Source organism: Corvus moneduloides, chromosome 2 (assembly GCF_009650955.1).
Source record: "Corvus moneduloides isolate bCorMon1 chromosome 2, bCorMon1.pri, whole genome shotgun sequence".
Classification (NCBI taxonomy): Eukaryota; Metazoa; Chordata; class Aves; order Passeriformes; family Corvidae; genus Corvus; species Corvus moneduloides.
The window spans coordinates 81788506-81802002 of NC_045477.1; the positions used below are offsets into that span (position 1 = coordinate 81788506).

Genomic DNA, 13497 nt, shown 5'->3' on the forward strand with positions numbered 1-13497 from the left:
ACCCTCGCCCGAGGTGCGTGTCCGGGCCTGCCCTGGGGGCAGCTCCTCACCTGCATCCCCGGCAGCCCCGCCTGCACGGGGGAGTGAGCCATGGCGGCGGCGAGAGAGGCAGGGAGGGAGCCGGCTCTCCTCAGGCGGCTCCAGGGCACAGAGCTGAGCTCATCTCCACGCTCTCTCACACACAGCACGGCCGTCCTCCTCCTGGCCCTTCCCCCGGGCGAGCAGCGCCTGTGCGCCGGCGGTGGGAAAGGGGCCGTCCCAAGGCCAGGCTCTCCAGGCCGCCGTCACGGATGAAAAGGCGGCAGCGGCTTCCTCATCCCTCCTCCTCTTCCTCCTCCTCCTCCGGGCCGTGCCGGCGACACGATGACAAACCTGAGGCGGGAGGAGGAGGCGAAGGAGGAGGGGGAGGAGCGGCAGCGGCGGCCCCGCCTCCCCTGCGCGGGTACCTGCCCGCGCCGGCCGCCCGCCCGCCGCCATGGGCGCGTCAGGAGCGGCCCGCCGGGGGTGCGGGTGCCGCTCCTCGCCCCGGGGAAGGGCACCGCAGCGCCGGCACTGCGCTGCAGCCTGTGGCGTCAGGAGGCGCTTGGCTTCCTGTCAGAAGCTGCAGAAGCCGCAACCCAAAATGCCAACCGTGCTTCTGTAGTTCCTAAGCGGGAGCAGAGTGGGTCAGCACTGAGGTCTCTCCCACGCAGCAGAAGCTCTGCATACATGCAAACCCCTTGAGAACTCGACAATGTTCTATTCTCTGTTACAACTGGAATTTAACAGCTCAGTCGCACAACTTTCCATGTGCCATGGAATGCCCTAAGATTCTCTCCTTTTTCCACCCCGCACAAAACCTAGGGAGCTTCATGAGTGTTAAAGCTATTGAAACGTGTCAGCCGGTGGGGCTGGAGTCATAGGACAGCGCGGTTCGCTGTCTTTTCAAGTGGTTTTTAAAAATGAGGTGAGCATCCACTGCAGCATAAATTGCTTTTCATTAGATAATTCACTAGAGTTTGTACAAATCTCTTAACTGCAAGAAACACTTTAAAATATAAAACGGTCTTATTGAAAAGTGATTGGAACTTCCACTGAAGTTTTTCCTATAGTTATGATATTCTTTGTTGTGTCATGTGAGCTGGGTTAATGCTACACAGTCTTGTTTTCCTGAGACTTGTAGACATATAAATGTTCCCAAGGTCTCTACCTCAAAGTATTATTCAAATAAAATTAGCCAATAGCCTTATGCAGGCAAGTAAGTGTGCACACGTACAAACACATTGGTTTTTACCTGAGAAAATAAACTAAATATACCAGCCTTTGAGTATAGTGAAACAGGAAAGGATGATGGCTAGAAACTGTATAGAAAACTGAATTATTGGATTAATTTTTTTAGTTGTTCAGGAAGGAGTTGATAGTTTCCTTAATGCAGGCATGGAGTTTAGATTCTGTGGAGTTTGGCTTCAGGAAATATGGACAGGTTACTACTGTTTACTGGTATGTAATTTTCAAAGAAGTGTAAAGTCTTTTCATTTGAGTTCTACCTCAATCCAAAACAAAATAACAGTTATCAGAATCAGTATCAAAACTTTATATTTAGATTGTTTTCTGAAGCATTTTTGCAATCTTCCTTTAAAAAACAGTTTTAGTACCTCTTTGGTTGCTACACTGTTTGCAGTAAGTTTTTCTAGCTTGCTACAGAGAAAGTCAGTGGGCTACAAGCAAACCTTTTCCTTTGTCTCATGAATATCATTGAGCTTTTGCTACATCACATAATATTAAAAAGCCTCATTGAGAAAATGTCAGTTTTACCATTGCCTATGCAGTTTTATTTCTGCTCTTTTCTGTATAGTCATTATGATACAGATTTTATCAGCTGCTTTACCTTTTCTGCAGTTGCACGTTCAGTGTGGAGTCAAAATAAAAAAGGTACACAAGTTTTCTCTTTTGTATTACGAAAGGTATACAACTGTTATTTTCTGTCCATGAGAATATTCTTTGGGACTTAAATAATTTTCATATGGAACATATACTTGATTTGCTAGAGTTGGTTCTGGTTTACCTTGTTAATTCCCTTTCTATGTTTAGGTTGTAGATTCTCTAGCTCAAGGCACATAAGCACAAAAATGTTCCCATGCTGCTCTGAAGTGACTTCCACCATGTAAGCTCCAGGCCTGGGGCCACTGTGAGGTCTTTCTGTTGCTTGTATACTGTCACGGATTTATTTAATCTTAAGGTTTTGAAGTTCTGCATTATATGTTCAACAAGATATGTGCCTGAAAAATTATTATTTGAGCCGTGGAATAAATTCTGTGGGCAGATTTACTTGTCAAATGCAGGAAAACAAAGGAGCAGATTCAAAACTCTTAAGTCATAAACCAGCTACCACATACCATGAAGTCAGAACATTGTATTAGAAGGTCTAATATCTTGTCAGCTTCTAAATTTTATACTGTAGCTCATGTTCTGATACAATTCCGATTTCTCCCTGGACTTGTAGAAATTTTAAACAAATAGTTTTGAATGTAATTTTAAAATAATGAATGTGTGTGTTTGCTGTTCGTTTGGTAAATGCTAGTCTTTCAATCTAAATTTCAACACTATCTCACAGACTAAATAACAAAAGCCCTGCAAATTTTCTTCCCCTTTTCTCAACCTTTTGTGGATTTTTAAAATATTCTCTGAGAAAAAAAAAAAAATTTTTATTAGTCCAAAGAAGGGGTACTCTTGCAGAAATCTTTATAAAAATAGAATGATTACATGATATGCTGGCCAACCATCCCAATTCAATGACTGACACTTCAAAAATAAACAGTTCTTATCATTAAGACAGTTCCCTGATGTATCTTTTTGAAGCCAGATGTTCCCAGCAAAGATTCAATTTATTTTATGTGCCAACTTCTCAATAACTGGTTTGCTTTCAATTTAACATGATACTTTGAATATGCTGAGATTTTCTGCCTTGCTGGTTATGTTTAAGCCATAAATTATAACATTTCAGTCTCCTTTTTCAGTAAGAAAGGAATTACAAAAGAAAAATATAATTACATAATTGTAAAGGTCATGACTATGAACTTCTGCTTATAAATCTTTCTGTGAAGAAAAGACGTTCTCCTTACTGACAAAGACTGAAACTTCTCAAATTAATAATGTAAGACCAGATGATTTCTAAGATGAAAGGTGCACCAGAAACCCAGCTGGTTTAAAATTTATGGTTGTAAAGGTGTGACACTTGCCTGTATCACACAATGCACAGCAGCATTAATAAGGCTCTTCATAAATGGACTTTTAAGAATTTAAGTGTTCCTGGGGCAAGAGGGGAGGTCCTCACATGGGTCTCTAACTGATGATAGAGAGGAAAGAAAAATACAAAAACATTTCACAGTGGGGGGTGTTACCAGTAGGCTGAAGCAGGACAGTCTTGCTCAGCATATCCATGAATGACCTAGGAAAGAAAATTGACAGTCTCATATTGCCAATCATCATGAGGAAGAAACTAAAACAAAGTCCAAGGAGTTGAAGAAAAATCTCAGAGTGAGTGACTGCTGAGTGACATGCCAGCAGATGGGGTTTCAGCATTGAAAATGTGCTCCTTCGGCAGAGTAGAAGAATGTCAGAATATGAGTGCTGTAAATATCCTTAATGTGGCCCTACAGAAAAGCAGCTTTCTGGGCAAACTTTATAAACATGAAGTAGCTAAATCAGTGAATGAAACCCCAAAGGTATAATTAATGTTCATTTCTGCACACTGAGTCATCCTGACTATGGCTTCTCTTTTCAGATCAATGCGCAGTCCTTGTCCTTCCTTTCTGGGAGATCTGCTCAAACAGCAACTTACTCTCCCAGGAATGAACCAAGGAACAAGACAAGGGTAGGATGCAAGTTTATTAAAAAAAAAAAAAAAGTTTAGTGCTAAAAAGCACATTTCCCTGTAAATAACAAAAAATATCCCTGTGTTGTCCAGGACTGATATTTTCCCTGCCTTTGGTTGTGTATGCTCCACAAGATTAGTTTCCAGTGTACATCCAAACTATGCAGGAATGATACACCTACAAAACATTGGGGTTTTCTCTGTTTCAACCAAAAATTTAAAATTTCAGTTTTCAATTTCTGTTGGAAAGGTTTAATCCCTTCTACAAAGTTTGTCATTGAGCCTTTCTTCCTCTCAAGATGCCATGGGTAACCCTGCAGCTGTATATTTTTTCCAGCAGAGGAAGCTTGTGTAGTTTCAAAAGCACACAGCTTGCCTTCCACAACTAGATTTGGCTGTGCATTTATGTTCTGGTTTGACAAGCCACTTGCCAGAAAATGGTTTTGTCAATTACAGAAGTAGAGCTGGAAGTTCAAACAGTGGCATTCTACTTCAGGTCTTGTGAATGCTGAAGGGAGAAAAAAAATAGGTTATTAAATTATGTTCCCCAAAGAAAAAGCTTTTTTTTGCTATGTTTGTATAAAACATGCTGGTTTTTATATATTTCCCTTCCTGCAGTGATGTTATTCATATCATTCATAGAAAACTGCAGGTTTTTGAGATTCTCATCACTAGAAGAAAATTCACTTCCTTGTAGTACTGAGAAACATAATGGATAAGCCAGAATGAGGCAGGAAATGGAAGAAACATCTTGAGTGTTATATGCTGTTCATTAATAATGAGCAGAATATAAGTGCCTGAAAGTATTTTAGTATTCCAGGCAGACAACTAAAATTAGATGGAGACCTAGAGCTCATTAAGAAACATGAGACTGATTTTACTGTCCTATGCCTCTGCCCCTGAGGAGCATCAATTGCATTATATCTTGGTTTTTATATGCCTTTCTCCTACCCCCTTGTCACACAAACCAAACACATACAAATGGAAAAAAACATACCTTCTCTATCTTCTTCTCACATTTCACATTTTATAATGGAGACATCTGTTCTTATCTCAGGTTAATGTCTGTGTACACAGTAGACTAGCAATGACTAAATGGATCCATTAAGGGTGACCTTTAATGGTTTTAAACTAAAATAGAGTCGATTTAGATTAGACAGAAGGAAGAAGTTTTTTACAATGAGGGTGATAAAACAGTGGAACAGGTTGGCTAGAGAGGTGGTGGATGCCACATCTCTCTGAACATTAAAGGTCAGATGGGGCTCTGAGCACCCTGGTCTGTTTGAAGATGTCCCTGTCTCCAGCAGAGGGGTTGGACTAGACGATCTTTAAAGGTCCATTCCAGCCCAAACTATTCTGTGATTCTATGACCCTGTAATCATGCTGAGACACTCACCCTAGACAGTCCATATCATCACAGATGTGAAATGTTTGCTTGCAGGCTACAGTTGTCCCAGCAGAAAAATTGCACTGTATTTCACTGATAACTGATAAGTAGTGGTCTTACAACTGACTGCATTATTTCACTATTTTAATTCAAGAATTATCCCATTTTACTCATCATTAATTTCATTATATACCAGATGTTACCTGTAAAATCTTGTGTTGACAGAAGTGTATTGTATTCATCTGTTGAATAAATAAATGAATAAATCTGTTGAATAAATAAATGAATAAATAAACATATCCTGCAAGTACCTATTATCACTCTGGGGTGTTGTTACCAAATTAAAGTCATTGTGATGTGATGAGTTTTTTAGAGTACAGCTTTGTGCTGTGTTTAATCCAACTTGACTGCAGTCTACTGCCAAAGTGCTGATCCCACTCTTCCTTTCTCCCAGCCCTGGCTCCAGTCCTTGCATTAGCAATCACATGCTCACTTGGTGATTTGGATCAGTTCACTGATCCCGTGGGAAATGCATCCACATCCTGCTGGATTAGTCTCCTCCGGCAGCAGGAGTCTCTGGATGTCTCTGGGTGTCTCTGGGTGTCTCTCGGTGTCTCTGGGTGTCACACAGCAGGGACACCATGTGTGAGGGAGCAAGGGAGGGAGGCCAACATCTCCCATTCACTGGTAGCCCACAGTTAGCTCAGATGAGCTAGGAGGTGAAACTCCATCCAGAGTGTCCTCTGTGGAGTGGGATGGTGGCTCCAGCTCTGTCATACCACAAAAGCCACCTTCTCAGCTTGCAGGAATGAATGCTCCAACCTGTGGTTTCAGCCCAGAGCTGTGCAGTCATAGCAGTCAGTCTTCACAGAGCATATACAGAAGGAAACAGTGGAGGAATAACTTTGCTGACACTAAACCTCTTTTGCTAGGTAATCAGAGACCCTCAGCCTGCAGCCTTCATGGCCCAAAATTTAACACCCAAAAAGGAAAAGCCAGAAATCAGACACCCTCAAAAAGTGAGCTTGTTATTTTGGGAAGGTGTCCGTTTCCCGCGCTTCACGTGTCGGAGGAAAATAACTTTAAGGGATGGGACTATGCAACTACACGAATTTATTGTTTAAAATAACAAACTCATCAGTCGAGGCGTGAGATTTTACAACATCTCCGAGTAATGGCGACTAGTCACAAGATTTAGGGTTACATCGTAATTTATAACTTTCTAATCCAATAGACACTTAAAACGACACTTTGTTTTAGATTAATGACCTTCTTCTTCTCACTGCAATGCAGCTATTATGTCTTGACCAATAACTTCTCATGTCACGTACACACTGATGTCTCTCTTATACCATCTACATTCTTAACTTAAACTATATAAAACCACACTATTATATTTTAAAACCCTTCACCAAAACACCCAGTGTACAATTTTACTTATAATGATAGGAGCACAAGTTTGTAATCCTTTTGCTTAAAGTCCACAAATCTCTGTCAATTAAGCCAGACCTAGTCTATTCCAGGGTTGTAAATCAAAGCCTCCTTTAATTGCAGGAGTTTCTACTCCTCTGTCTCCCACAGGAAGGTTTCTATAAGAAAGTAAATTACAGGCCATGAGCTGTTTTCTAGCATTTGAACCTGCCATCATCCCCACTAGATATGTGTGGGGGACAGCTACAGCTTATAACTGTGCCCCACAAAAATGCAGCTCCTGTGCATGTACCTTCCTACTCTGCTCCTCATTCCCATTCCACAGTCTTCTAAAAGTAATTACCCAGTAAGTTCCTGTTGTGCTCACAATGCTCTGACATGATCCAGCCATCTTCTACCTCCTCCTGCAGACCTCCCCTCATTCACAAAAATCAGCTGCAACCTTCCACTTGCACCAGACCTTTGGCAAGATCCCACAGCCTTGCGCTGCCTTGGCATCTATAGTTGCCAGCTCAGTTTTCCTACTATCTTTTTCATGAGAGCAGGGTTCCTGGGGATTTTGAACTGAGTATATCTCCTCTGCCAGCTGAGGCAGTGGGTACCTGACGCTTTTATTTCAAAGAAGAGCAGATTTTGCTGTTCCACATCAGCACTACTCTTCTTCCCTGCACAGAAGCAAATTTACAGGGTGAGCTGTAGGCTGTAGGCTTCTATTTACACTTCAGTGGATTAGCAGAGCTGCACAGTCTTCCCATCGCACGGCCTCCTGACAGCAGAGGGATTTACCTCAGCATCACAGCTGCAGAACGCCACAAATCTACATTTTTTTTCTGTTGAAGCTTAAGTGAGAAAAACACATATAAGCCCTTGAAACTGCTACCAAGAATTACCATCACAAAGAAATACAGAGATGACTCTTCTAGACACTTTGTATATAGACTCACTTGGGTTAAATGCAAATTTCTGCTACACTGAGTGTGCAGAACTCACCTTGACATTCTGTTCTTCCTGGATGAGGTTCTAGTTTCTTATCTGAATACTGCAATTTTGAAAGACATTTAATCTCAGTTCTGCTCAATCTGCATTTTGCACCTGGAATATATCCTGCCCCAAAGTGAGCCTTCTTCTCAAACTCCCTAGGTGCAAGTCATGAACTTCCCTACCATTCTCTTGAGAAATTCTTCAGTACCAACTCACAGGTACTGTGAGTCAGGTTTTATATGTATATATTTATGTTCATGTTTATATTTATATGTGTGTAAATATATATATATATTATCAGATCTGTATATATAAGGCGATGCGGTTATGTGCACTGATAGGCTTAGGCACAGCATACTGATACCAGTGCAAAAATTCTCATCAGCTTCACTGGACTCTTGATTTCTGCTGTTTGTAGGTAGTACATAGGCTTCTCAGCCCATGGCACATCTTCCTTTTCACCTGCATATAGGCTGACACTATTGTCATTGACTTATTTACGTGAGCAGTTTTCTCAGAGAATTCAATACAGACTTATGCTTGCTTTTATTTGTATTTATGAAAGTAAAATAAAAATTTCTAACCTGTTCGTTGTTATAGCTCAAGGTTTTACTATGTGTCTTTACATCATTCTTCCAGCAAAAACACAGGATCACATAGTTTCTATGTTCTGGTGGTTAAGCAAAGAAGCACTTTCAGAAGATGCATCTCTGTGATTTTTATACACATGAAGTGTTTATATTTAATGATTTTTCAACCAGCTTCTGTAGAGATTAATTTTAAAGCATTTCAGTTCAGCTTTAAGATTATATTCCAGGCTTCCCAAGAAGTTCGTGTGAGAATGAGGGTGCAGCATCATTAGGGGGTTTAACTGCTCCAAGACTGTCCTTCCCAACAACCACGTCTTTCTTCGGCACTGGCATCATTTCATGTTGCCTTAGTCTGAGCTGGAAAGCACACTCTCCCCTACAGAGATCCTAAGCTGAAGTTTCCTCTGCTTTCCGTAGGGCAGACACAGTGGAGGACAGAGCAGGAAGGAGCAGCTCCAGCAGTCCTTGCACACAGCTCCTCGGCCCCAATCTGAAGATCTGGCTAGAAGTGCCTGAGGAGCTGCCATCCAGTGACTCTCCTAACTCCTCCCACCCCAAACCTTTGTCACTGAGCATCCCAGCCTCCCCCATCAGCCCTGCCCAAATGATTTCAAGCACGTGATGCCAGGGTAATGCAAATCTCCTCTGAGCAGTCCTGCCTCCCAAGGCTCTCCCATCCAAGTCACAATTCACTGCAAATCCCTCCTGCTTTGACGAGCTCCTCAGGACCTGAGGGTCCATCCAGGAGCTGATCACAGTCCTGTCAGCCCTTACAGCAGCAGCATCCATAGCCCCACAGGCTATGGAGGTTCCTTGTTGTCCTCTAAAGGACTATACCCAAAGCTCTTTTCTAAGCATGTCCAAGTTTAACTCTAAAGTTTGCAGGACAGCTCTAAAACCTGCATCTGTATACACTTGAGGAGATGTCAGGATGAGAAGTGCAGTGCTTAGGAGGTGTCTAAAGCTGAACGTTACTCAGGAATTCTTCCAAGAAACTCCCTTAATGGACAGTGTCCAGCTGGCATGGCCTCACCAAGAGCCCTCTCAGAGAGCTGGGGCCCCTACCAAATGCAGTGGTTGTGGCTTTCTTGTTAATGATAGGGTGGGCTGAGTAGTTGTACAACAGATTAACAGTCTGGGAAGTCACCCAGGACGCAGGAATCTGAAATCAGTGCATACTTAGTCTGTCAGAACCAAATGCAGCCGAGTTCAGCCCAAATTTGTATCCACTTAAAATAATGGTTTGCTGAAGTGTATACACATCCCTCTATTTAACATTGTGCTGTTTTCTCTGGGGACGAGTCCGCTGTGCCCACAGAAGTCAATTTTGCTTTGTCTGACTGACATTTAGCTCAGTTACAAAAACTCCCTGAAACTTGCTTGTGGTTTTGTTTCTTAGGGCAGAGTTTCGTGCCTGGGGTTCGAGTCCTGCAGTTAAATTGGATTAAGCACAACACAAAGCTGTAGCCAGTGATTTTATCATCTTTGAGAGTAAGTGCTGGGTGTTGCAGCACAATCCACTTTATTCTTGTTCTTTACTATTCTTCAATATCAAAGTCTCTTTTTATAATACCACCTGGGATTTTGGCAGTTTTAATAAGTGTTTAAAAGTTTAAAAGAGAAATATTTTCACCAATGCTGTCAGAGACTCTCTCTTGCTAAAATCCACCCAAATATTTTTATTTTTCTAAACGTACAGCAAGCCCTATGGTCTCCAAAAGCAATCCTGATCTGTGCATCTGATAGGATACAATAGTGATCTAGGTCTTTTTATAGGATAATCTGAAGCTTGTGATACCTGCGAGTGAAAAGTGGCTAAGTTAATGATGTAGAGAGCTTTTCTGGATGTGCCTCTGCGTCCCCTTCCCTGCCACTGTAGAGTATTTTTCTGCCACCTGGTGGTGGAAAATGAGGTCCTGGGGAGGGAGCCCGGGCTACACTTGCCTGAGCAAGGGGTCTAGAGTTGACAAAGAAAGTAAGTTTCAGTAAAGGTAGGAAAGTGTCGTGTATTTTATATCTATTAGTATTATCTAGAATCTGTAGTCACGGACTGGCGCTTCACTGCAAAAAGCCCAATCTGGGCAAAGCAAATAAATCCTTCCTGTTCCAGACGCTGCCTCAAGGCAGACGGGAAATGGCTCTGGGCTTCTCGGACTCCTCCTGGTTCTGCCAAGCTCCCTGAGCTGGAAATAGGTGGCACAGAACAGCATCTTTGGTCTTGCCCATACAACAGGGGTAGCAGCAAGTCAGGGACGGAGCAAGTCCATCACCTGTGTGCTGTGGGTGCTGGAGCAGCCATCTGCTCTGAAGCTGTAGTGGAGAAATGATGAGTCACACCTGCAAGGAATGCATGAAACAAACAGCTAAAACCGAAAACCAACCAAGCAAAAGATGCCAAAGCCCAGCTTGGGTTTCCATAACTCAGTCAGGAATGTGTTGGTGAGTGACCACAGGCTAGTCCAAAAACAGGGGGAGGAGATGATCTGTGGCAGTAACATCTTGCTCTGCAACAACAGAGAATATAATGACCATTAGTCTCATCTCCCTGCTCCCTGCAGGACAGCAGGGGCAGTTGTAGAGAATCTGGAGGTTCTCTTCCCACCCTTCCCAATTTCCGTGCTCAGTTTCTTAAGCAAAGTCTCCCCCTCCAGGTTCAGCACTCAGCCAGGCCGTGCCACCCTGGGACATCCACAGCTCTAACTTGAGTTAGCAGTGTAGCAGTAGTAGCAGTGTCCTACTCCTACCCTCCCATGTTTGGGATCCGATTTCAGTAAAAATATATTCAATAGCATTAATTCACTTAGGTGGTTAGAGAACTGATCTCAGGCACTCTGTTGAACTAAAGTACCAGCCCGAAGGGGCTGAAAAATTTGAATTAACCTTTACTTGAAATATTTTTTGCATGATAAGACCTTTTTGAGATAGAACTCCCATCTAAGTAGAAAACATTTCCAATTTTCACCACCATGGTATGGCTCCAGGAGCATTGAGGTTTCTTTTTTTCCTTTTAAGTTTGCAAGGCTTGAATGAAGTATTTTTCCCAGCTGGGAAAGGACTATGTTCAACTTAGAGTAAAAAAAAAGTGCCCTTTATGGGCTAAAATGGAAAGAAGCTCAGACAGGGACATACATCGCAGTCCTCTGAATCTCACAGGAGGAGGATAAACACAATTTCACATGAGCAGACAGCTGAAATTTCATCTTAATCTCATGAGAGTTTTATCTGCCACTCACAGCAGAAGCAGGTCAAATGAGGGGTTGCAACAGCAGTTTGAGAATGAGTGCTATGAAGGCGCCGCACTATCACGTTTAGCTCTTGCATAATTTTTCTTCGTTATTTTATTTAGTTATGCAGCTTCCAGAGTTCGAAATTTTAACTCCCCCTCACCCCCAAAATACAGCAATAATGTTACAGGGACAGAGCCGCTTTCACTGCAGATATTCTCCTTATGAGTGTTCCAGAGGGTCTTATGACCATTTTGGCATTGCAGGGAAAACCAGCTCTTTCTTCCCAGTACATCTGCCAGCAAAGGCAAACCTGTCTGATTGGCATTTGCAATAATTAGGAAGTAGTTGCTGGCTAGCCAGTGTGACACCCAGCTGCAAGAAAGGTTGGGAGGAGGATGCCAGGAGCCCATCAGCCTGACCTCAGTGCTGAGGAAGGTTATGGAACAGATTATCTTGAGTGTGATCGCACAGCATGTGCATGGGATCAGGCCCAGCCAGCACTGGTTTAGGAAAGGCAGGTCCTGCTTGACCAACCTGCTTTCCTTCTATGACAAGGTGACCTGCCCAGTGGATGAGGGAAAGGCTGGAGGTGTTGTCTACCTAGAATTCAGTAAAGCCTCTGACACTGTCTCCCCACAGAATTGTGCTGGAAAAGCTGGCAGCCCACAGCTTGGGCAGGTACACCCTTTGTAGAGTAAAAAACTGTCAGGAGCAGTAGCGTTATAGCCAGTGGTGTTCCCCAGGGCTCAGTATTGGGAACAGTCCTGTTTAATGTCTTTACTGATGATCTGGACAAGGGCATCAAATTCTGCCTCAATTTGCAGAGGACACCAAGTTGGATGGGAATCTTGATCTGCTGTAGGGTGGGAAGGCTCTGCAGAGGGATCTGGATAGAATGGATCCATGGGCAGTGGCCAATGGTATGATGTTCAAAAAGACCAAGTGCCAGGTCCTGCCCTTGGGTCACAACCACCGGTAGCGCTACAGGCTGGGGGCAAGTGGCTGGAAAACTTCCTGGAAGAGAATCACCTGGAGGTGCTGGTCAACAGCCAGCTGAACCTGAGCCAGCAGCAAGCCCAGGTGGCCAAAAAGACCAGCAGCATCCTGGCTTGTTGCTTATTGCATCAGCAATCATGTGGCCAGCAGGACCAGAGCAGTGATTAGCCCCTGTACTCAGCAGTGGTGAGGCCACACCTCAAGTCCTGTGCTCAGTTTTGGGTCCCTCGTTACAAGAAGGACACTGAGGTGCTGAACAAGTTCAGAGAAGGGCAATGGAACTGGAGAAGGGTCTGGAGCACAAGCCCTGTGAGGAGCAGCTGAGGGAGCTGGGGTTGTTCAGCCTGGAGAAAAGGAGGTGCAGGGGAGACCTGAACCCTCTCTACAACTGCCTGAAAGGAGGGTGTAGCCAGGTGGGGATCAGTCTCTTCTCCCAGGCAGCTAGTGATAGGATGAGAGGAAAGGAGCTCAAGGTGTGCCAGGGGAGGCTGAGATTGGAAGTGAGGAGAAATTTCTTCACTGAAAGAGTGGTTAAGCATTAGAACGGGCTGCCCAGGGAAGTGGTGGAGTCACCATCCCTGCAAGCATTCATAAAAAGGTTGAGTGGCACTTCACAACATGGTTCAGGACAGAGTGGTATTAGATGAAAGGTTGGACTTGATCTTGCAGGTCTTTTCCAACCTTAATGATTCTGTGATTGATGTAAACACACAGCTACTCTCTGAAAAGCACAGGTCCTGTTCTGCTCATCTTCCTCTCCTCTCTCCCCCCTACACAGTCAGAGCAGCTGTTAAACTCCCTGGGATGTGGACTGAAGGCCACCTCTGGGGTTAAGGTAGTTTATGCAGAGTTTTGACTCAGGACTAGGAAGGAGCATGAGAAAGGGATAACATTTATAACAGCAGCATTAGAGAACCCACTGAATTACAGCTGTCATGTTACCTTTGTGCTGTGCTGAATTACACAAAATCCTGTCTTGGTGTCTGTAGGAAGAACAGTATTGCTTGAGCTAGGGGGAAATGGGGCATCTTT

At 43.5% G+C, this 13497-nt stretch overlaps 1 protein-coding gene across 1 annotated transcript in view; it reads right to left on the reverse strand.

Moving 5' to 3' along the window:
- Window positions 1-399, reverse strand: part of STK24 (serine/threonine kinase 24) — a 54922-nt gene extending 54523 nt beyond the window's left edge. Inside the window, exon 1 of the mRNA XM_032100085.1 lies at window positions 51-399. Coding sequence (XP_031955976.1) covers window positions 51-92 — 42 coding nt within the window. The 5' untranslated portion in view covers window positions 93-399. The remainder of the gene's footprint in view (window positions 1-50) is intronic.
- Window positions 400-13497: the final 13098 nt, after the last annotated feature.